Source organism: Eptatretus burgeri, chromosome 16, assembly GCF_056783735.1.
Source record: "Eptatretus burgeri isolate ZD-2024b chromosome 16, Ebu_testis_v1, whole genome shotgun sequence".
NCBI lineage: Eukaryota > Metazoa > Chordata > Myxini > Myxiniformes > Myxinidae > Eptatretus > Eptatretus burgeri.
The window spans coordinates 9,838,764-9,863,607 of record NC_140976.1 but is presented as its reverse complement, the minus strand read 5'-3'; the positions used below and the strand labels follow the sequence as shown (position 1 = coordinate 9,863,607).

The following is a 24,844-nucleotide window of genomic DNA, read 5'->3' as shown; positions in this document are numbered from 1 at the left end:
CAGTTTAATCAACGAGGACATAAATCTTGTTGTTTTTTTTACACAACATAATTTTAACAACTAAAAATAAATGTTAGTTTCTAACTAAAAATAAATGTTAATAAATAAATGTTAGTGAAGAAATCGGTAAAGTTTCCGGCGACTGGGAGGAAAAGGTTCCGTATTGGATTGGGCTTCGATGGATCTTTGTGGTTGAGATGTTACTTCAGCAGTGACGGGGGAAGTTCAAGAACATCCCAAACTATATGCTCACGGATCGGCGCAAGATCTGATTTGTTTGTCTCCGCCGGGCGTCACCTTCACCTTCTGAGTGTTCGACGGTTCATCTTGTGTTGATAGTGATGTCCACGGGCGGAGAGGAAAAACCATTGGTTTACACCATGGAGAATAAACCCATCGTGACGTGTGAGTTCGGAACAAGGATTTTTATTTCTGTACACAAGTAAAAACAGGTCGTTTACGGCAACTCGCCTCGAGGGGAGAATCTGATGTACCCGGCAAACCGTCCTTGTGGGAGGGGGAGGGTTAACCAGCAAACCACCATTCGGTGGGGTGAGGGAGGGTTAACCGGCAAACCACACTTTGGTGGGAGTGAGGGAGGGTTAACCGGCAAACCACCATTCGGTCGGGTGAGGGAGGGTTAACCGGCAAACCGCACTTCGGTCGGGTGAGGGAGGGTTAACCGGCAAACCACACTTTGGTGGGAGTGAGGGAGGGTTAACCGGCAAACCAACATTCGGTGGGGGTGAAGGAGGGTTAACCGGCAAACCACACTTCGGTGGGAGTGAGGGTGGGTTAACTGGCAAACCAACATTCGGTGGGAGTGAGGGAGGGTTAACCGGCAAGCCACACTTCGGTGGAAGTGAGGGAGGGTTAACCGGCAAACTACACTTCGGTGGGAGTGAGGGAGGGTTAACCGGCAAACTACACTTCGGTGGGAGTGAGGGTGGGTTAACTGGCAAACCAACATTCGGTGGGAGTGAGGGTGGGTTAACCGGCAAACCACACTTCGGTGGGGGTGAAGGAGGGTTAACCGGCAAACCACACTTCGGTGGGAGTGAGGGAGGGTTAACCGGCAAACTACACTTCGGTGGGAGTGAGGGAGGGTTAACCGGCAAACTACACTTCGGTGGGAGTGAGGGAGGGTTAACCGGCAAATCACACTTCGATGGGGGTGAAGGAGGGTTAACCGGCAAACCACACTTCGATGGGGGTGAAGGAGGGTTAACTGGAAAACCAACATTCGGTGGGGTGGGGGGGTAGGGTTAACTGGCAAACCACCATTTGGGGGGGTGGGGTAGGGTTAACTGGCAAACCACCATTTGGTGGGGTGGGGGTGGGGTAGGGTGAACTGGAAACCACCCTTCAAGGGGGAGGGAGGTTTAACCGACAATCCACCTCCTGGGAGGGGGGGGGACAAGGGTTAATCGACAGACACCCTCGGGGGGTGGGGAGGGGGCGGGAGGGGTTATTGTAGTGTTAACCAGAAAACCAACTAACCTCAAGATGGAACCAAACTGCTGTTCTTTGGTATATAGTACTTGTAAAATTCCCTTATAACACTCTCCCCCATCACGCCCCTCCACATTTCTCCAATCACAGGTAAAAATCCCTTCTCCACAATCAATCAACCCCGATATTAAACCGGCCCCAACCACTTGAATGTGAATCATCGTCTTCTTCTTCTTCTTCTTCTTCTCCTTCTTCTCCTCCTCCTCCTTCTTCTCCTCCTTCTTCTCCTCCTCCTTCTTCTCCTCCTTCTTCTCCTCCTCCTTCTTCTCCTCCTTCTTCTTCTCCTTCTTCTTCTTCTTCTTCTCCTCCTTCTTCTCCTTCTTCTCCTTCTTCTCCTTCTTCTCCTTCTTCTCCTTCTTCTCCTTCTTCTCCTTCTTCTCCTTCTTCTCCTTCTTCTTCTCCTTTTCCCTTTCCCTTCTCCTTCTCCTTCTCCTTCTCCTTCTCCTTCTCCTTCTCCTTCTCCTTCTCCTTCTCCTTCTCCTTCTCCTTCTCCTTCTCCTTCTTCTTCTTCTTCTTCTTCCTCCCCCTGTTAGGGGTCGCCACAGCGGATCATCCGTATGATCCGCATAGTGATTTGGCACATGTTTTACGCTGGATGTCCTTCCTGACACAACCCTGGTCGCCTCTTACGACACGGATATGGTACACCTATTTAAACCGGGGTATACACCGGCCCAGTACACTGGTAGTCATTTCGCCGACCTCGGAAGGATGACAGGCTGAGTCAACCCCCTGGTGTATTAATTCAGTGGCCCAATGGGGCTTGAACTCGGGACCTTTTGGATCCCAAGCCGCTGCCCTAACCACTGCGCAAACACACCAGGCTAACCACTTAAATGTAAATGTGACCCTCAATTCAATCTCCTACGTCTGCTTGTGCTCTGCTCCCCTCCCCACCCCTCCCCCCTGTCTTACTTCATTTCAACAAAATCTGGATCCTAACCCTGTCCCCTCCCTCGCCCCATCCTCATCAATGCCCACCCTTCAACCAAGTACAAACCCTTAATTGAGCTGCTTGCTCGATGCTGCTTTCCCTTTGTAATGTGTGTGCTTTGATGTTTCTGGATACAGATGCAGGGGATTCCAGTCTCTTCTCCTCACTACAACCAACACTTGTGCAGCAGCTCCCAAAAGAATCGGTGGAATGGAGGAGGTACACCTTTCCCTACTCTATTTCATGAATGTTCCTATGTCTTTCTCTTCCTGGTAAGGTGTCTTCACTGCTGATGTGTTTTGATCCCTGTTTCTATTTACCCCACAAGGGTGTTGTACATGTGAAACTGTAGTAGGTCTGAACAAGGTGGAAACAAATGATCTGTGTCTACGTCTTGGCTGCATGCATCTATGTCTTGTTCCTTCCTGTGTTTGTTTTGAAGGATATTGAGATGATATATTGTTGTGGGCCGGGTATCGGCTGCGAGCATGATCGCTAGGTGTAGCGGCAGGGTCGACTCTACCGAACACCCGGAATCTAGATCGTACCGTTCGGAAAACTCTGAGGGTACGGGTCCCTTACAGGACCGTGAATCGTCAATAATTCCACCACATGGGACAGGGTTATTTGCCAAACTTCAAAATACCTAGAGACCCATGTGGCGAGATACCGAGTATTCACACTCTCTACGGCACTCGTACGGGACGAGCCTTATGTGTGCTCGACCCGTGCGTGACCCGAGCGGATGGTCACCAAGCTTCCGTCGGTCCCAAATGCACACCACTACGGCAACAACGGCCTTCTTGAATTCTCCCAACATGCACCGCGGTAAACCAATGAAGAAAACACAAGAACGAGCTGGTACATTTAACAAATGGGGTATTTATTTACAATAGTTGGGGAAGGGAACACACAAGAGCAGAGTTTAACCAACTATAACGAAATGAAATCATGTACAGCACAAGCACTTAACAGTTCCTACTTAAAGACGGGCCCACAGACAGACGCACACCCAAAATAAACGAAAGGGACCTTCCCGCCTCGTGCAGTCTTCGACGAGACGAGCGAACCAGACCGGCGTCGAGATGCGACCAATCCAGCACTAGCGACGACACGAGTTCCGAAGACCAGCAGACACGAGTCCCGAAGACCCGAAGCTGCGGACACCGCGCCGTCCCGTCTATCTCTTGTCGTTAGAGGGAGGGGCTTCTCTTTTCGACCACTCGTCTCCCGATTGGACGAGGGGTCCTCACGCGACTCGTGGCGGCCTCCCCATTGGCTGAGGCACGCATGTAGTGCTCGCCCTCCGCTCATTAGCTGGAGCTTCGAGCCAAAGCGACGGAGGCTCCGCCCACCTCCTCGTCTTCGGCCGCGTGCCTAGTGGCGCTGGTGCTGAGTCGGAAATGGGGCGGGTGAGACGGCTGCTCCTTGCCGATTGGCTAAAGTGACGCCATGCCTATGTTAGGCTCTGCCCACGCATGCGCTTGCTGGCAAGTGCGTGAAGAATGCCGCGAGCAGAGTGTTGTTGCTGTGAGAGCGAAGATGGTGTGGATGTAAAAATCCTAACTATAAAAATAACTTCGCAGCGCATGTATGTAATTCCCATTAGACACAGGTAGGGGGCCCTAACTAGAAACACACTTAACAAAATAACTAAGCTACGAGGACGGCTGTGTGTCTGTGTGCACAAGGCTTCCAAATTCGTAACAATATGTCGTGAAGTATTTTCGCACTGACAGGTACTCCTCTCAGACAAGGTTTATTAGTCCTCCGTCGATGTCACCGGAGGGGACTATGTAGGTTTGCTCTGTCTGTCTGTCCATCTGTCCATCCCACCTGTACTTTTTCCAACCTTTCTCTCAAACCCTTTAACATATTCAACTGAAACTTGGTACACGGCTTGATTATGATAAGTTACAGAACAAGTTCGAGTTTCATGGCGTTTCGTCAATTTTTCAGAGTTATGCCCTTTTAAAAAAAAATCATATCGGTAGGGGACATGTGTTGTGAAGCAATTCTTGCTCTTGTTAAAAATGATGGGCAGGAGGTTCCATCCATCATGTGCGATGAGGTGGACGGTGTTGTATGGATCTTTGAGAAATAATGGGAAACGAACGAAGAATGATAGTGTAATATTTGTATCGGATTTTTATCAACTGACGGTTTATAAGAGGATGTTTAGTGTTCACTGCTGTGGGAAATGAGTGTTCGCCCCTCGTCAGAATAAGTTTTAAGTGAAATGGAAAACTCGTCTCAAGTGTCGATCTACTTTGATGGACAGGTAGAGTGATGGACGAAACGAACAGGGCACGTTGATTGAGACGTGCCGACCACTGTGGGAAGCAAGAAGGAGCTGCCTGACATTTTGTGTATTAAGCACATGAACAAAAGAGGGAGATGGGATAATAGGGACGAAGGTTGATACACGGTGGGAGTGAGTTGGGGGTGCGTGCGTGGAAAGAAAAACGATGGGAGGGAGGATTTGAAAGTATTCTTTACCTCCACCAGGAGTTTAAATAACATGATGTAGGAGCTTGAAATTTGCCGATGAGACAAAACTTGGAGGTAACGGAAAGAGTGGTGTTGTCCGATTCGGAAAAGGCTGAGATGTTAGTGATTGGTACAAATGCCCTTTTTCACGAATAAGGGAGTTGTGTTGCGTTGAACCGAGCTGCGCATGACAGGATCTCGTTTGTTAGCCTGTCCCCTTGCCCCCCCCCCTCCCATGCAGTAGGAATTCTGTAATTGCTTCTGTCTGTCTGTCCCATAACTTTTGTCATCTTTTGTAAATCATTACCATTTGAGCTTTTGTCATCAAATCTTCAACAAACCTTTATGTTAAGAATATAGAAAACACAAGTGAATAAAGTGTACTTTGTTTTTTTTTTAATTTTTCAACTAATTTTCATCACGTTTAGTTGGAGTACAAGGCGGGCGTGGACAGGCTTTGCATTTTGAGATGCTTCCTAGTTTTGTTTTGTTTTTTTGTTTGTCATTCCCCCTTGGCTTTGTTTATCTGTCCCCTGTGAAGAGCAGATATCGTGCAGCAGGGCACAGGTCTGCTTGTTGTGCAAAACGGGCAAGGGAGTTTGTGAGGAGTAGAGATAGATCATGAACCTACAACCTTCATTGTCGGCTTAATAAGGACTTTTTCTTTGCCTCTTTGCAGATCCTACGGGCGCCCTCCAAAGATGATCAATTTGGAAGCGAATTTTATTTCCTTCAAGGAGGAACTGCTGCCAAAGGAAGGATCCAAGGCTCTGCTCACTTTCCCTTTTTTGCATATCTTCTGGACCGACTGTTACGTGAGTCGAGCAACAAAGGGACGGTTTAACTCGTATGTGGATGGAAAATTATTATTCTTCTCTCAATTGCTTAATCTATTTTTGCTGTCTATATCGTTCCAAGCACAAGCCTTTGTTTAAAGCAAAACAAAACATGGAAACCTTTTATTCTTGTGCTGGTGCAAAGAGCTCAAAAACAGGAGGTTATATATTTCTTCACAATAATTTTTTTTTGCAGTGAGTGATAGAGGCAGTGGTCTCTTGCTTAGACACCACCTTGGTTCAATTTTTTTCTTCTCTGATTGGAAAAATTATAATTTTCCTGTAGGTTTGGATGTAGTTGAAGGGGTTTTATTTAAAACAAGGACAAGTGTGTCCAAGAGCCGCGTCATAAAGGTTTTGTCTTCACCAGAAGAAGAAGAATAATAAGAAGAAGAATAACGTGGCTAATAAAAAAAAAAGAGAAATATATAAATAACAACAACAACTTCCGATATTTCGTCACGTGCTTTGATGGAGCCAATAGCGAGACCCGTCATGGAGGCTCCTCGTTCATGACGAGAAAAAAATAGTGTATTTACGAAATTACAACACATTAAATGGAATAATCTTTAAATAGTAACGTGAACTTTTCGAAACTTTAAAGCAAATGTCCGAATATATTTGAAAGTTCATGATAGACACTCTCAAAAGGCACCGTCTATGTGAGGATGTGTACAGGTGCTTAGTATTTAAGGAGATCCGGATCCTGTATATGAAAGAGCCGCGTCCTAAAGGTTTTGTCTTCACCAGACGAAGAAGAAGAACAACGCGGAGCTCTCTTCGAGCCAGCGTTCGCTACGCCGCGAGACGCGGCTAAAAATTTTTTTTTTCTCCTCGAGGAGCATTTCTATGTTTCATGGTGTGACAGACAGACATCATTACATATATATGATTAAGCCCTCCCATGCTCCTCTAGCCAAAGTAGCTGCATAAAGCAAGGTAAGTGCTAAGCACAGTTTCAAACCCTTCCCAGAGTTCCTCAACAACTATAAAGATGTTCACATGGGAGGGGTCAATCATTCACACATATATATATATATATATATATATATATATATATATATATATATATATATATATATATATATATATATATATATATACATATATTTTATATGCCTAGTGTTGGCGCAGTGGTTAGGGCAGCGGCTTGGGATCCAAAAGGTCCTGAGTTCAAGCCCCGTTGGGCCACTGAATTAATACGCCAGGGGGTTGACTCAGCCTGTCATCCTTCTGAGGTCGGCAAAGTGAGTACCAGTATACTGGGCCGGTGTATACCCCGGTTAAAATAGGTGTACCATATCCCTGTGTCGTAAGAGGCGACCAGGGTTGCGTCAGGAAGGGCATCCGGCGTAAAACATGTGCCAAATCACTATGCGGATCATACGGATGATCCGCTGTGGCGACCCCAAACGGGAGCAGCCGAAAGAAGAAGAAGAAGAAGAAGATATACATATTATATATATGTATATATATATATGTATATATATATATATATGTATGTATATATGTATGTATATATATATGTATATATATATATATATATATATATGTATATGTATATATATGTATATGTATATATATGTATATGTATATATATATGTATATGTATATATATGTATATGTATGTATATGTATATGTATGTATATGTATATATATATGTATATGTATATATATGTATATGTATATGTATATGTATATATGTATATATATGTATATGTATGTATATGTATATGTATATATATGTATATATATATATATATATATATATATATATATATATATATATATATATATATGTAATCCTAGCCACCTCGGTGTAGTCAATGAGGTGAGAGCTGATTGGCTATTCCCTCCATTCACAGGTGATGTATGTGGGTGGGTCTTTCTTTCTTTTGAATGTACAGTAATCCCCCGTTTCTCACGGGGGTTACGTTCCAAACCCTCCCGCGGTAAGTGAAAATTCGCGATGAATGGATGCCTCCACAAAACACATTTTAAACACATTTTAATCTCAATTAAACACATAAAGAAAACATTTGAAGTTAGTTTACTGTAAACAAAAATGTAGACTGTAGACAAAAATGCTTACTGTAAACTCAGTAACGTTGCAAAAACATTGTGATGGGCAGTAGCTGGCGTTGTTTCTTCATGGTGGTGAGGAGAGTTTTCGCCATTGTTGCTAAGCGTTCAAGTGAGAGGCCTTCGTCGTCGTGCTCCTGCGATGGATCAGATTGTTCCTCCTCCTCCTCCTCGCATTCAGACTTCGTAAACTCAGCCAAATCCTCGTCCGTTAATGGGTCGGAGTTGGTTTCGATGAGGTCATTCACTTCGTCGTGCGTAATGTCGTTGAATCCTCCTCCGAGAATCTTCGCCAGCTTGACCGCCTTATCGATTGTCGAATGGTGAATTTCGTCTGGAGTAAAGGCCTTGTATTTGTGGACGCATTCTGGCCACAGCTTCTTCCAACAGGCGTTTAAGGTTTCTTTTTTCATTTCTTGTAGAGCCTTCTGAGTTATTTGGAGACATGTTGCTATCGTGAAATCACGGCAATACGCCCTCAGAGAAAAATTGTTGTCGAATCCATGGCCTCCACGAGGTGCTGCAGGGCGTTGCGAATGTAAAGCGCTGATGTTGGCTTCGTCCTTCTTGATGTAGCGTATGGTTGATTCATTCAAACCATAATGGCGCCCAACCGCGGCAAACGTTTTTCCTTTGGGCGGCATCGTAGGGCTTGGACAAAAAAAACGTAGAAAATATCTGTGTCGTTCACAAGCGAAACACTCAAGACAGCGCGAGTGCGCCTCGTGGGCAGCAGCAAATCAGCGCCAAGGAGAAATGAATAGCACGCTCTATGTCTTTGTCTCGTGCGTTGTGTCGACAAACATACAAATTTTTTTTTGTTGTTTGTTTTATTATGAAGATACTTTCAAGTGCCACACGTTATAATTTGCTTAAATAATTTATATTTTGTATATTATTACCGCGATGTACCGGGGGAGTCCGCAGAAAAAATTAGTTACGTTCCAAGAGAAAACTCGCGATGAACCGGGGGCGCGATAGGTGAACCGCGATGAACCGGGGGTTGACTGTATATATATATATATATATATATATATATATATATATATATATATATATATATATATATATATATATATATATATATATATATATATGTATATATATGTATATACACATGCATACATACAGTAAACCCTCGCCGTCCGCTGGGGTTACGTTCCTCTAAACTTCCTTGAATGGTGAAATTGTGAACGGTGAACAGTTTACTACATGCAAGTCAATGAGCTATCTTCCAGCATCCCAAAATAAGTCCAAAAATCTTAAATAGATAATATAAATAGACATTTAATTGAAAAATAAAAACAATTGAGTGAAATAAGATAAAATAAATAAGATTTACTGTCAATAAAAAGGCTTTACTGCTTGGAGTACTGTTGGTGGGTAGCCCCAGTCAGTTCTGCTTGAACATAGCCATGGCACAGAGGTTGCCGATCGATCTCCAAGGAGCGACTCACAAATCCCTCACATCTATTATGTTTAACTTATGATGCTCTTTCCTTTGTGGAGATATATTATGTTGATCTCACATTAATTTTATCGTTACATTTACAAATGTAAAGAATAGTGCTCATTGACGTTGGAGTCCTTCGCCAACACAGTAACACATGCACCACTCTCAAGTCTATCTCATGTTTTCACTTTTTCCACTATCATCACTTTCTTCACTTTTTTATTCTTCTCTTCATCAGATTCACCACTTGATAAACGTTTTGGACCCATGATAAAATATACAGCATACAAAGTTTTATCACAATATAATACCGCATCTCACCAACCGGTAAGCTGCCAGAAGACAATGATGCGGCAGGTTGCCAGTTTCTAGAAGATGCAGAATGTAAATTTTCAAATTGTTATATTTTTCGGCAATACAGTACAGTTATAATTTAACACGTAATGTTAAATGAAGGAAAATCTTGTTATCCAAACATTGAAAGCGTTTAAAAAAAAAACTTATGAAAACCGAAGGAGTTTGAGGTGGGAAGAGTTCATTTTTTCCACGGATACGCCGGAGTATCAGCATGGACGGAGAGAAAGGGTGTGTGAAAGGTAAGCGCAGATACACGAAATCGTGGACAGCAAGGATTGACTATATATATATATATATATATATATATATATATATATATATATATATATATATATATATATATGTATATGTATATATATGTATATGTATATATATATATATATATATATATATATATATATATATATATATATATATATGTATACACACACACACACACACACACACACACACACACACACACACACACACACACACACACACGTCTGAAGACGACGATGGTTCACGAGTGGTATTTGACGATGTAGATTGTTTCAGAAGTCAAGGATGAGACAATGTGATAAGGTTTGACCAAGTTATAAAAATGATCAAGATGGTGTGGTACGAGTGACAGGTTATTAGCTCCAAAATGTCGAAAACCCGGTTTTGTTCAACAACTTTAAAAAAATTGACCTTTGCATAACCTTTAAAGGTCCCAAAACAATGTTGTGGACATTAAAATAAGAAAACAGGATACGTGCTATAGCTTATTGGAGTTAGTTCGTCGAAGAAGGTCGAAAACCCGGTTCGATTCCCACAACTTTGAAAATTTTACCTTTGTGAACTTTAAAGGTCAAAGGTCAAGGATTATGACCTTTGGTGCAAAACTTCCTCTGGAACACTCCAGGAACAATATAACGTCATATAGGCTACATGGCATTTCACACTCCTCGGATTATTCATACTTTGATGAAATCAGCGTAAAAACAAACTTGAAGGGGGCGCCACGGGCAAGGTGTTCGAGATAGAGAAAATGGTTTCAAGACTTCAGGTGGGGAATGACCTCAAGATTATGCATAAAAAAATATTGTCATCCTAGCTCTCAAAGTTTGGGCGGTTGTCTGATTTTTATGTCAAAATTCTAAATTTTCTAAGTTCATGACCTTGTGACCTTGACCTTGGGACTAAAATGAAAAATCGAGTTCCGTGGGGCTATGCAGGTGCCATTGGGCTAACCAAACACCGAAACCCCTGCCAGATTCGATAACCCCCTCAGAGAAGATGGATTTTTATGTCACAATCGCAATTTTCTAAGTTCGTGACCTTGTGACCTTGACCTTGGGAGGAAAATGAAAAATCGACCTCCGTGGGGCTATGCAGGTGCCATTGGGCTAGCCAAATACTGAAACCCCTGCCAGATTCGACAAACCCCCTCGGAGAAGATGCAAATTGAAATCGGCTACCCCCTAAAAACACATGTTTTTTGGGCGTGGCTCCGCCCATAATGGGTGCACCACACCCATTCTCAGGAAAAAACACAACTACATCATGATATAAACCTCCCACCAAAATTTCATCAGGATTGGATCAAAACCCACGGAGCTATGCTCTGGACAGACACCCCGGACACCCCGGACACCCCGGACACCCCGGACACCCCGGACACCCCGGACACCCCGGACACCCCGGACACCCCGGACACCCCGGACACCCCGGACACCCCGGACACCCCGGACACCCCGGACACCCCGGACACCCCGGACACCCCGGACACCCCAGACACCCCAGACACCCCAGACACCCCAGACACCCCAGACACCCCAGACACCCCGGACACCCCGGACACCCCGGACACCCCAGACACCCCAGACACCCCAGACACCCCAGACACCCCAGACACCCCAGACACCCCAGACACCCCAGACACCCCAATAACGAATATAGTGGTCACTTATATTTTTTGTGAAAATATTTTTTCGTGAACCAATATATACCTTATGAAATGGAGGGTTTTTTGAAATCACATTGATGTTTTTTTTATGTGAAGGATTCAGAGATGTACAAGACTTCAACAAAGGAGGAGATCTTGCGATGGCAGAATGCTCTGCGTGGCCGTGGATCTTCAGACTGGCTCATTGTGCTGGTTGAGGTGGAGAGTCGGCGGAAAAGCAAGCCCATAGTGCTGCCTCGCATGGCCATTGTGGATAAGATACGGAATGACTTCTGCAACAAGCAGAATGACAGGCATGAACCTTGAAACTTAACGTTGATTCAACCCTGCTTTGTCTCGGTTGTGTGTTTAGTTTGGAGTAAAAAAAAAAAAAAAAGCGTTTAAAAATAAACGTGAATCTTGGAAGTGAAGGTTGAGGTGCACGATATGTTCATTACCATCAACTTGAATCAAACTTGAATGGGATGTGAGTTGATTTGCTTTTGTTTTCCACGCAGGGTTGTAGTGTTGAATGACCCACTCCGGGAGTCTGCACGAGCCCAGGAATCCTGGCAGGCCTTTTTGAGTCGCCTGCGCCTGTTGCTTCTCGCTTCCTTTACACGGAACCTCGGTCACTTTGAGGATGACATGCGTGCGCTGCGTGAGCGCCGCACCAACCCAAACTGGTCATTTGCGCACTACTTCATGGTGCAGGTGTGTGTCGTTGGAGGGGTCTTGCAGGTGGTGCTGTGGTTTTTTTAAAGTTCACTTTAAATTGGAGCGTCACGTCACCTACTATTGAATCGTCCAAATAGAAAACAAAGATGAAACAAACATTTGACCACATAACGTGGAAATCTTGATGCAATATTCAAATTTTTTTTGTTCATATAGGCAGCCAATATCACCAAATAGTCAGGTGTGTTAACACAGGTTAAGGCTTTGTCTTCAGATTCGGTTTGGAATCTAATTATTCTCTTTCTATTGCCGTGCCAGGAGGAATTGGCATTTGTTTTTGAGATGCTTAAGCAGTACGAGGATGCATTGGTGCAATATGATGAGCTGGATGCTCTCTTCACACAATACATTGTCAACCATGGAGCCGGTGGTACGTGTACACCCATTGGCATTGTGCTCGCTTTGGCGTTGTGCTCTCTCCCTGTACGGTTTTATCTCGATGTACGTTTCCAGCAGACCCGACAGAGTGGGTGTCCAGCTTCTGCCACCCGGTGTGTCATTGGACGGGGCTGGCCCTTTGGCGCCCTATCGACATGGTACGCCGTGAGCTGGTGCAGAAAGGCTGCGCGTCTCTCCTAGACCTGCGAAGCTATCTGTTCTCTCGGCAGTGCACTCTCTTGCTCTTCCTCCAGAGGCCCTGGGAGGTGGCGCAACGTGCCCTGGAACTGCTGCACAACTCTGTTCAGGAACTGCACTTGCTGGAGGTGCCTTTTGAGAAGAGGTTTGGAGGTTTGAATAGGCTGATGGTAAGGAGGTTGTGCATATGATGGCATTGCATCCCTCTTTGTGTGCCAGATCCCATTGCCTTTGGGTGCGGTAGATTGCTGGGTGTACATCAGCTGCCTCGAGGTTCTACAGCGCATCGAGTCTTTTTGCGATAACAACCAGAATGATATGTTTGCCGTTTACGCTGCTGGGCTGCGTGCATATGCACGTGAGAAGGTGTGTGCTTTCGGTTCTTTGTTCTTGTTTCTAAATGCCGTTTTTAAGAGAAGCAAAATGTGTGTTTTATATGACGTTGATGTGATTTCCTTGGGTTTCAGCTCCATGGCCTGGGAAATCTGTGCGGCTTGATGTCCTGCAAAGGGCCAACATCTGAGGAGCTCAACCGAACTGTAGACTTGCTCGCTGGCTTGAGCAATGACACCGAAATGGGTGAGAACCTTACCAGATGTTCATGGAGACTGCTTTGTCTCACCGAAAGCATTTGATCTCTCACTTTTTCTTCATTATTAGTGACGAGGTATTATTTTTATTATATTCCAGTGAACAACCTTAACAACCCAAGCAAGCGCCTGCGTGAAGCACTCTCTTCCACGGAAGCCTTTGAGAAACATTACCTGGAAAGTTTTGATAAGTCTTCTTTTATTGCCTCTGAGCATCAACAGGATTATGACTTTATTGGGGCCTATACTCTCCTTACCTTTGATTTCTGAACCTCCAGGAGCTGTCTGAGGTTGCGATGGGAACATATAAGCATATCGGGCGTCTCCGCTCAGCTCGGCTCATCGGCAAAGAGCTGGCAGACTTTCACATGTGAGTGAAACTCACCTTCGGCGTGGAAACGATTTGGGAATGCTTGTGTGTGATGGAGGTGTTCTTTGTCCAATTAAATAGCATTTTCTTTGATCTTATGCAAATACATTGCTTTGTTTTAACCCTTTGAACCCTGGCAGCTGTTTTACCAGCCACCATTCAAACTTCTATAAACCTGAGCGGCTGGATTTTTCTCCAGGGAATCCAGGGTGGGGGAGCCGAAAGTCCAAGGAGCTCAGGGTTCAAAGGGTTAATGCCGGTACACCCATGATTTATTATCTTTAATCCCATCTTGATTGGCACATCCATACACGATCCTTGCATGGCAGGAGGAAGTGTGAGCCACGCAAGGCCGAAGGTTACCTCATTGATGCTTTGAAGACTTATCGGGCAGAGAGCTGGAGTCTTCTCATCTCACACACACGTCGCCAGCTCGCAGCCTGTCAGAGCCAGCTCGGAAATGTACAAACATATCCTTAACCTGCATACCAATTATGGGTTTTCTACCCTAAATCTGTAGTTACCATAATGTCATGCTCTGTCATGTCTCTTCTACCATCGATAGGGTTTCCACCTTCTCATCATGTATCCAATTCATTGCTGCTCCCATTGCCCCTTTGCCAAATGCAAATGTTTCTCATCTCACCCACTCAATCTTGCCACGCACTTGTACTACACCTACAAAATTGCAAAAAAAGCACTTCCTTGACATCAAGCTACGTACTTGGACACTTGCAGCCTGTTGGCATCTGACTCTAGCCTGGACCTCTCTGTACGAGAAGAATACTGCAACCAACTGCTCAGTAGTTCATCTGATGGTAATGCGATATCACTACTTTTACTTCTTTTCCACCAATCCATCATCTTGCATTCCCACTATCTTCACCTACTTAATACCTGCATGTCATGTTTCCTTCACTGTCAACCCAAAGTCCAATCAGGTGAACCCGTATTGCTGGCACTTGAACCGGCGCTGCACCTCGACGCTATTAGATTCTGCCCAGCATCAGCCCGTGTAGCGCTGCACGGCCCCCTCAGCATTCAGTTGCAACTCGTTAGTCATCTCCCTGGGCCCATCACTGCCGACAGCCTCACCCTTGCACTCCACTTGGAGCACACGACTACCAAGCCCGAAGAACTCCCCGTGGATGGTGATCCCGATGGTTGGCTGCGCTTGACGGAGGCATCAGGTGACAGGGCCCTTGGAGACAGGCAGCTGCCATTATTGCTGGACTTTTGTGAGGTTCATGAACGTGGAGCACAGGTTGGTTTGCAAAGGAAAGTTCTATCAAAAACGACTCACGAATTAGAATGGGAAGGTGTAAAACAAGTTTTCTTAAACAATTACATTCTTTGAGTGACAGGCTAACCAACAGATATTTAGTTCAAAGAAGGCTGGCTGTGAAACACTTGTTTTTGTATACGTAGTCGAGGCTTGTGGAAGAGCTAGAATTGGTACACTGAATGGATCGGGACACAACAGGACAAATGGAACAGTTGAGGGAGGGGGGAAAACACTAACAGCAGAATTGAAGGCCAAGAATTTCCAGTAAGCAAGAGTCATCAGCTCACGTTAAGTCTCTGCCCTTTGTAAACACGGCCGTCGCTACTTCCGATCGGACAGCCTGGTGAGATCCTCGGATCAGCCCCTGCACGGGCCGTCCACGATACACATCGGTGCGACACATTGTCGTTGTGTTGGCTCGTGCCGGTGCGCCAAAAAGATGAGTGAACTTGACTGTCGAGAGGAAGTAACAGTCGAAATGAGGCAGAGACAGACTTGGACAAACAATGGGTGCAAGGAATGAGGAGTGGGAGAGGATGCATGGGGTGGTCAAGATGAATAGAGAATGAAGCTCTTAGGAGGGGAAACTGGAAATTTGGAAGGAGGAGGGATTGGGGTGAGGGGATGGGTTAACAAGGGGATAAAAGATCATGGTTTTGGATTGGAGACGATTTGAGATGGTGGTGAAACTTTCCTTAAATATCATTCCGAATATTTCATGGTAAGGATCCTAAAAGAGGGAAGAGATAAGATGAAGGTGCTTTGAGTATTCTGTAATAAATGCTCCAACCACCCCCATTTCTGCAAGAATTCTAAAAACGAAGAGGAAGAAAGGGCATAAAGTAATCCACGACGGTTTAGAATTTTCATTTGAAGTGGAACTTTCGATTTGTATTTATAGTTGTTACGATTGTTTAATGTTCACCTGCTGTATATTTTGTCATATGTTGAAAAGTTATCTGAGAAATGAAGAGCAAGTAAACGGTCTCGTACCCATGTATGTTGTTGCAGCCAGACTCGCCACTTACAACCAGCGGCGTGACCTACCGGAACGCTCACCTGTTCCTGAGGAGGCAGGACTCGAGCAGCTCACCTAGCCGCGCACGAGAGCCAGTCATTGAGGACACAACTCGCACATCCGTTGCGTGTAACGTTCTCCTGCAGCCTGGAAACAACACTGTCTCTTTACCGACACTGGTACCTTGGCACCATTCAACAGCTTGTTTGATACGTCACATTTGACACGTAAACGTTGTTTTCCTCCTCCTTATTCTATTGTTATCTTTGGTGCAGAAAGTATTGTTTCAGTGTCGTCATTTGTTGGGTACACCAAACTCTTCACGTCTTCATTTTTCCCGAAGCTGCAACACTTGAATATCAAATGCATCCTGTGATGTGTTGCTGTTTTCTGGGATTGAGTGCAGGTGCGTGAGCCGGGTTTGTTTACCCTTCGGCAGCTGTGTGTACAGATTGGTCCTTTGCAGCTCCTATCCCTGAGGCTTCAGCCATTGCTCCAGTATACTGTGTATTCCCAGGAGCCGCAGCTTGACGTCATCAGTGGGGGTATGACCAACCAGAAAGGGGGGAGGAGTGGGGTGGGCATGGGGATGCAACCAGTTAATTAGACAGGGTTTTCCCCTTGAGTGCTGTCGCATAATAGACACTTAAAATTTCAGCCAAGATACAGAAGCAAGCCCAATTGTTGCTAATGATGGGTTTAAGATGTGAAATAACAAACAGCAATGACTCAGTCATGCTCTCACCATCAACAAAGAGGAAGGGGGAGCGCAGCCCCCATTGATTGCCGATTCGATTCATCACAACTTTAGCAAATAATCTGAGGGGTTTTGGGATTTTTGTTTTCTTGGGGAAAACCCAGTAAAGGCAGCAAGCACCATGGCCGGGATCTTCCCCTCATTCGTTCTACCTGTAAGCGAGTGCTTTACCGGTGACAGATGACCTTCTGGCTGGAGTTCCGCAAGAGTTGCAAGTGCAGCTGCTCACAGGACACCGGGCACTGCAGGAAGGGGAAGGCCTTCACATAAGTCTTCCCGAATCGCTGTTGCTGCTCGACTCTGTGAAGATCCCAGCTCGTGTTGAATCCGACTCAAAGAGTAAGTGTCCCAACTCCACATAATTTGAGTAAAATTGTTCTGTTGCGAATCGTCTGTTCTGTCTATCATAATGAATGCCCTCTTGCATGGCAAGCGTTTACCTTGAATCAAAGGCGAGTGCATTCACGACCTCCTTACCACGTCACTTTGCCTCGGTGCAAAACCAATGTGGTTATTGGGTGCAGATGAGCTCCCTGACATTGAACTCTCACTTGAACTGTCCCCTCGGCTTCTTCGAGTGCGGTTCCCTGCCGTCTCTGGCTACCACTCTGTGCGATTTTCTTTGCACGTCCTCTGCCAGCCGCCAACTGCTATCCCCCCAGCTGATGACTTTGACTACCATTCCATACAGGAGGGTGTGGAATTAAAGGGACTTGTGGTTGAACACCGGGTGAGTAAGCAGCATCGATCATTGTATTTGTTAAATAATATAACTATCTCTGTTATTTGCTTCCGTCTCAAACGGCAACAACAACAACAACAACAACAACAACAACAACAACAACAAAATCACGTTTGGAATTCATTTTATTTTGTGATCTTTGGTACAGCCATTGACAGTGTTCTACTCCTAGGTGTCCATCGATAGTCCTTGGTCCATCTACTCCACCTTGGTGACATTGACCTTCCATGTCCCATTCCGTGTACAGCACACGGTCCTCACATCAGGTCACAGGTACATGAGAACGGGTTTTTAATTTTTGCTATCGATGGCTAATAATTAATTGAACATGCTTGGAAAGTAAGAAAGACGAGCCAAATTATCTTGCATTGTTCCCACTGGTAACCAAGAGAAACATGGCCACATACCGGCACTAACGTCAGCCTCCAAGGCAGGATTCAGGATGGTTTGTTGTTGAGATGAAGTTCAGAGGTACATAGCTGTCCTTGTGAGGAACTGAAAAATGAAAATCAAGACTGCATTGAGAGCCGGAGTGCAAAGATAACGCTTGAAATCTTGCAAATATGAAACGTCAGCTTTACCATCATGTTTTGAAGACCCTGGGATGTCGAAGTGCTCCAGATGGATGGACAAAGTGAAAGTGCAGAGATCGTAGGCAAGATTGTGAATACTAGTGCAGGCCCGTAGGTGCGTAAACGACGACTGGATTGGGGCATGATTTCAATTAGATTGGACCAACCATATCATAAATGGCCATAACTTGGGAAACACCTGGGAAACATACTCAGGTCCCCAGCGTCAATTGTGACGTCATATCACACGAAGAAGAATTGTGACGCCCCTCCTCTCTCGCCCCTCTCTCTCACCCCTACTCTCACCCCCTCTCTCACCCCCTCCTCTCCCCCTCTCTTGAATTGTGACGCCCCCTCTCTCACCCCCGTCTCCCCCCGTCTCCCCCGTCTCTCCCCCCGTCTCCCCCGTCTCTCCCCCGTCTCTCCCTCCGTCTCTCCCCCGTCTCTCCCCGTCTCTCCCCCGTCTCTCCCCCGTCTCTCCCCGTCTCTCCCCCGTCTCTCCCCCGTCTCTCCCCCGTCTCTCCCCCGTCTCTCCCCCCGTCTCTCCCCCGTCTCTCCCCCGTCTCTCCCCGTCTCTCCCCCGTCTCTCCCCCCGTCTCTCCCCGTCTCTCCCCCGTCTCTCCCCCGTCTCTCCCCCCGTCTCTCCCCCGTCTCTCCCCCCGTCTCTCCCCGTCTCTCCCCCGTCTCTCCCCCCGTCTCTCCCCCGTCTCTCCCCCGTCTCTCTCCCCCCGTCTCTCTCCCCCGTCTCTCCCCCCCGTCTCTCTCCCCCGTCTCTCTCCCCGTCTCTTCCCCTGTCTCTCCCCCTTTCCCTCCCCTCTCTCGCCCCCTCTCTTGTCCCCCCTCTCTCCCACTCTCTCTCCTCCCTCTCTCACCCCTAGTCTCACCCCTCCTCTCTCCCCCTCTCTCACCACTAGTCTCGCCCCTCCTCTCTCCCCCTCCTCTCTCCCCCTCCTCTCTCGCCCCTCCTCTCTCGCCCCTTTCTCTCGCCCCCTCTCTCGTCCCCACTCCCACCCCCTCTCTCTCGCCCCCACTCTCATCCACCCCTCTCCCGTCCCCCTCTCTCGCAGATATTGGTCGACAGATAAATGGCCGTAACTTGGGAACCGCTCGTCCGATTAATATCAAACCTCAAAAAGGCACATCCGCGGGTCCCCAGCAATATTCCTGGCAAGTTTCAATCAGATCGGACCGTCAATCGTGCAAAAAAAAAAAAAAAAATTTTACAAATACATAAACATTAATTGACGTCATTCGTGATGTCATAGCACCATGTCTTGTCATTGGTCGACAGATAAATGGCCGTAACTTGGGAACCGCTCATCCGATTGATATCAAACCTTGAAAAGGCACATCCGCGGGGCCCCAGCAATATTGCTGGCAAGTTTCAATCCGAACGGACCGGTGGTCGTCTGGTTATGAATAATTTGGGAAAAAATGGCATAAGGTGAGAAGATGGAACGACACCTTCAGCTGCCATACATACACCTTTTCAACACTGAAAAAGCAATAAAATGGCCGTAACTTGGGAACCGCTCGTCCGATCGATATCACCCTCGAAAAGGCACATCCGGGGGTCCCCGGCAATATTCCTGGCAAGTTTCAATGAGATCGGACCGGCGTTCGTCGAGAAACGGCGGTCACACACACACACACACACACACACACACACACACACACACACACACACACACACACACACACACACACACACACACACACACACACACACACACACACACACACACACACACACACATTGCTGGAATTATCGATAGATGAATGTCAAAACCGTTGCCCCAGGAGAAAGTTGTACAAAACTTGATAGAGGATTTTAATAGTCACAATGGACAAAAGTTTTCTGCCTCGTGGGCAGAATATTGGCTTATTGATTCGTTGCCAGCCAGGAAGTCCTTTATATTTTGTCCCCCACCCCTCTGACTGGGTCGGAGACCGGAAACAAATTGAGCTCCATCCGACAGACCGATCATCTGTCCATGTACTTTTGTGTTCGTGATATTTCAAAAACCGTTGGACATTTAGCTTTCATATTGCAGATGTCGATTCCTCATGACATTATCTCAACCTGATTGGATCATGGCGGTGATTGGCTGAATTCTGTTGCCATGGCAACCATCTCGGTAATTTTGTTTGTGTGCTTGGTATTTCGAAAAACGGTTAAAGATTTAGCTTTCATATTGCACAGATCTATTCCTCATACCACCCAAAAGGTGGGGGACCGAGAGCAATCAGGTCCTTGTTTGTATTCTCACCTCCCTGTCTGTGTACCCCACCATTCATGTGCAGCCTGCGGCTGCTGATTGCATCATTTTCTGGGGGCACGGCTGTGCCGCTGATGCAATTCCCTGTGTTACCAGTACACTGGTACTCGTTTCGCCGACCTCGGAAGGATGACAGGCTGAGTGAACCCCATCTGGTGTTCATTTAATGGCTGACAGGTGCTCAAAGTCAAGACCCTAAGATCTTAAGCCAGTTTCCTAAACCATTAAGCCAACACCAGGCTTCCTGTCTGTGTAATGTTGTGCATGAACAAAGTTATGGTGGCTGAGAAATTGATGGTGTCTCTCTGTGCTTTCCATCTGTTCTCTCACCCGTGCAGGAAGTTTGTGCAGGTCTGTGTGCGGAACACGTGCAGTCTCCACTTCACCCTCTCTCAGCCCTCGCTGGGTTTCACCACGGAAGGAGAGGATACGACGCTTGAATCTCTCAACCCAGCCACAACCACGGTAGCTTGGAAGGAACCGTGGAATCCTAGACATATAATAGCAGTAACCATGAATATGTGGTTTGTCAAGGTTTGTGTGCAGTGTGTGTGCGCAGAGAAGGAGGCCTGGTTTTTGTGGGAGATCAATGGCCAACCACCATCGCCTGTTCCTTGCCGTTTCACTGTTGCCTTCCAATTGGGGAGAACGGTTGAGCAGAAATGTCCAGTGATTCGAAAAGGAGACCCGAATGAAGAAATGTCTGATGATGGCGAGGAGGGGAAGCCTCCGCGGGATTGCCTGTTCAACTACGAGTTCATGCTCGTCCAGCTCGCTGTGTGTTATTCTTGCCCTTTTAGCCTTTCAACGCTGCACCAGATCCTTCATGTTTGTGTTGCTCAATAATGCGATGACCACATGACCTACCCTCGTTAGCCTTTTATTTTCCGTTTTCTTTGAATGCTGTGCTTTGTGATAACGAATCGCCCTGTGTGCCGCAGACGTTGTACAGTGTACAAGCCGCAGTCATGCCCCCTCTGGGCCAGGAAATGTGTCAGATGGGCCTGCTGTGTTCGCTTGAGGTCTCCATTACTCGCCTTTGTAAAGACGACCCCAGGCAGGAGGGTAGCGGTAGCCCAACGAGTGATTGGGGAGAGATCCCCGGTGCAGCAAATGTACAGTGCAGCCAATTGCTATATCAAGGTGAGCAAACGGACGTGCGAGTTCATGTTTCAAATGCTGCACGTGTGCAGGTCTGGGTGGTTTGTCATCATCTAATCCCATAGTGTCAGCCATTAAAAAATGATTTGCTGTTATTAATTTTTATTTATTTGCAGGGAGCTCGGTGGACTTTCACCTTTATTAGTCCCCTACCGGTTTCACCGGAGGGGACGAAAGCTTTTCTCTCTGTCCATCCGTCCCACGTGTGGTTTTTCAGATGTTTTTTTTTTTTTTTCCTCAAAACCCTTTAACATATTCATCTGAAATTTGGTACATGGCTTTATTGTGATAAGTTACAGAACAAGTTTGAGTTTCAGAGTTTCATCAATTTTTCAGTTCTGCCATTTTTTTTAACTTAGAAAATATCACATCAGTCAGGGACAGGTATTGAAAAGCAATTCTCACTCTTGTTGTTTTACTAACTATAATGGATTTTTTTTTTAATTATCAATTTTATTTTACTTTCTGATTATCCAACTGAGTTGATAACATTTCGATGAAAGTTTGTGTTGTTGTTGTTGTTGTTGTTGACCAAATACCATGTGTTTTTGGTTGGGTTGCTTTATATTCTGCGTTTTTGGTTGGAAAACAGGCTTTTTTTTTTTTTACTTCACCCACAAAGAGCTGTCGTTCATCTTCACTGTTGCATGGATACCATACTGCAATTATTTATTTATAATGAGTTGTACTCGCACTCAGAATGATTGTATTTTTTTTCTCTCTCTGGCTTTAAAGTGAAAATTGGTGAATTTTACCAATTTGTTGATGAGTGAGGGATGTGAGCACAAGTGTAAGGATTGAGGGAGGTGGTTATTGCTGTATAAAACAAATTATTACCTTTTCCCCAAAAAGTATTCATTCCGCTCCAGAAACAGAAATGTTAGTCCGTGCTGTGTTTTGATGAGCTGGTACCGTGTGTTCCCACAGTGGTGGACAATAGCAGCAATTGGGCCGTGTGTGGGCGAAGCTCCGGCCTGGTGGCCATGCCACTGACTGAAAGGGCCATGCACAAGTTGCACCTCGAGGTGCTGCCCCTGTTCGCCGGATATCTTCCACTGCCTGACGTGCACCTCTCCAAGTACCTTTCGGAATCTGCAACGGGTGCGAAGCTCGCAGCACACACCGATTACGTTTACAGTGTCACAACGGTAGTCATGTAAAGCGGTACAATGAGGTCATGTGTGCACTGTATGTACTTCCCCACTGCAGATGAATCTTGTGGGGAACCAAGCCGTACACCAGGGGTTGAATCCTCTTGCACCACCACTCCTCGACTCAGCCAGTTTGATCCCGGAGAGGTTTACAATGTGAGTCGGGCCACGCAGGTGCTGGTCCTCCCATCACCTGACACGAGCCTTGTAGACATAACAGTTCCGTGATTCTGGCATGCAATAAATGACTCGAGGGTCGTTTGTTCTGGACCACCAGAAGGGCATTCTACCGTTTGTGGGGGTATTGGTCATCCTGTGTGCTTTCTTAGACCGAGGACTACATACTATGCTGGAACAAGAGTGAGTCTCCTATTCTCCAGCATGTGGACTTTCCCTGGAACACATGTCTGAGAAGCCATTGTTCAAAAACAAAAATTGTCCAATGGGTTCATGATTGGAGATGTTTGGATGACTTGTGTGCAGAGCTTTACTTCACAAAGATGTAGAGTTAAGCTCTGCAAAGCTTGCCTTGACTACATTCATCATTATTATTGTTTTTAAATGGCATTCCTGCATGAACATCTCATGGGATTACTAGGTTGCATGAAGATGAGATGAGAAGCTTCCTGGATTCAGAGGTTATCTCAATCATGATCAAATAGTATCAGATGTAGGAGCTTTTAAAGAATAGATAACCCCAAAGCTACCCTGTAAAGGATAACTTATTGTCCAGTAGTAGTCAAAACACGACGGAATGTCATCATGCAACGAGCTAACGGCCAACTTCAACCTCAAAGGTCACCTCGCAGATACGGGTCACCACATTTGGAGGATTTCCCCCACCAAATTGGAACAGTTTGTTGACGTTTTCTGACCAAAAGGTTCACAGGAACAAAATGTTTTCTCAAAAAAAAAACCAAAATCCTCAATATAATTTGGAACAATGGAAGAACATTGATGCAGATGCGCTTCCGATTTTTTATTTTTATTTGGGTATCGGCCAAGGCCAACACGCTAATACTTGCTCCATTCAGCTCGATGGGCCACTCGTGCAATACATCATCGCACGTGTACGGTACTGCTGAAGTGATGTGATGGTTCAAGGTTTCGCTCAACCTGTCCATTTGTAAATTACATCCTGTTCATAGAAAGCACTACTTTAGTAGAGGTGCATGGCAATACGGAAATGTTTGTCACCGCATGTTCCGAGTGTAATGACGGCAGAGATAGAGATAGAGATAGAGATAGAGAGATCGAGAGAGATCGAGATTTGCTCGAATCACGCATTCAGGTTTTCTTGGTAATAGTTTACTGTCAAACATTTTGTTGAAGAAATGATTTGCAATACCACCAACCAATCTTGTTTCCACATTCTCACAGTGAGTGCTCATGTTCACAAATTTGAATTGTGTGTGTGTGTGTGTGTGTGTGTGTGTGTGTGTGTGTGTGTGTGTGTGTGTGTGTGTGTGTGTGTGTGTGTGTGTGTGTGTGTGTGTGTGTGCGTGCCCTGTGGATGATCCCATTCTACTCATTCGTATCTCTATAGGTGTGGGGTTTTTTTTTTATTCGTCACAAATTGTGTTCGATGAAACCGGTTCCTTTGTTTGTTTGTAATTGTTAGCCGGTTTGTTGGTGTATCCTTGCCGATAAGCGTTTCAGGCATCTGATGTATTTACGTTTGAAATTAGTTTTATGGAGGAATGCCATCATGTGACCAATCCTTTGAAAAGAGGGGGAATTGTTGTAAAACGTTTGTTGTTTGTATGTTTGAAATGATGGAAGTAAATGTTTTCAGCACCTTAGTAGGTAATTTGTGATTTAGTTTCAAGTTAACTATCATTTTACAAAAAAATTATTTTACTCATTTATTTTATTTATAACTAGCAAATACAACCCTTTGCTTTGCTGATGGGGATAATGGGGGGGGGGAGAGAGGGAGATGGAGAGGGGGGGAGAGAGGGAGATGGAGAGAGAGGAGGTAGGATGAAGGGGGAGCTAGCAGGGGGGAGAGGGAGGGCAACTGGAGGTAGG

General features: G+C 45.7%; 1 protein-coding gene across 3 annotated transcripts; it reads left to right on the top strand.

Annotated features, from left to right (window-relative positions):
- Positions 1-116: 116 nt before the first annotated feature.
- TRAPPC10 (trafficking protein particle complex subunit 10) lies at positions 117-24,615 on the top strand. Of its 3 annotated transcripts, none has more exons than XM_085860598.1 (24): positions 117-405; positions 2,584-2,665; positions 5,616-5,751; positions 11,692-11,888; positions 12,093-12,288; positions 12,571-12,682; positions 12,769-13,016; positions 13,108-13,254; positions 13,356-13,467; positions 13,579-13,657; positions 13,759-13,848; positions 14,178-14,318; positions 14,569-14,666; positions 14,781-15,112; positions 16,145-16,330; positions 16,558-16,696; positions 17,089-17,247; positions 17,433-17,638; positions 17,823-17,923; positions 20,840-20,966; positions 21,048-21,278; positions 21,443-21,644; positions 22,590-22,763; positions 22,872-24,615. In XM_085860598.1, exons 1-24 carry the CDS (start codon positions 342-344, stop codon positions 23,039-23,041), a joined length of 3,729 nt encoding a protein of 1,242 aa, XP_085716724.1. In that variant the 5' UTR covers positions 117-341; the 3' UTR covers positions 23,042-24,615. The 3 variants fall into 3 exon arrangements, with proteins under 3 accessions (XP_085716724.1, XP_085716723.1, XP_085716722.1); XM_085860597.1 differs by having other exon boundaries at positions 12,766-13,016; XM_085860596.1 differs by having other exon boundaries at positions 12,766-13,016; positions 20,840-21,278.
- Positions 24,616-24,844: the final 229 nt, after the last annotated feature.

What these genes read in the sequence shown, in the direction of transcription:
- TRAPPC10 (XM_085860596.1), top strand. Translation starts at nt 342, where the DNA reads ATGTCCACGGGCGGAGAGGAAAAACCATTGGTTTACACCATGGAGAAT. An exon ending in CAGCTCGGAAATGTACAAAC is followed by an intron (nt 14,319 to 14,568) that starts ATATCCTTAACC and finishes ACATCAAGCTAC; the next exon opens with GTACTTGGACACTTGCAGCC. An exon ending in TGTTGAATCCGACTCAAAGA is followed by an intron (nt 17,248 to 17,432) that starts GTAAGTGTCCCA and finishes TATTGGGTGCAG; the next exon opens with ATGAGCTCCCTGACATTGAA.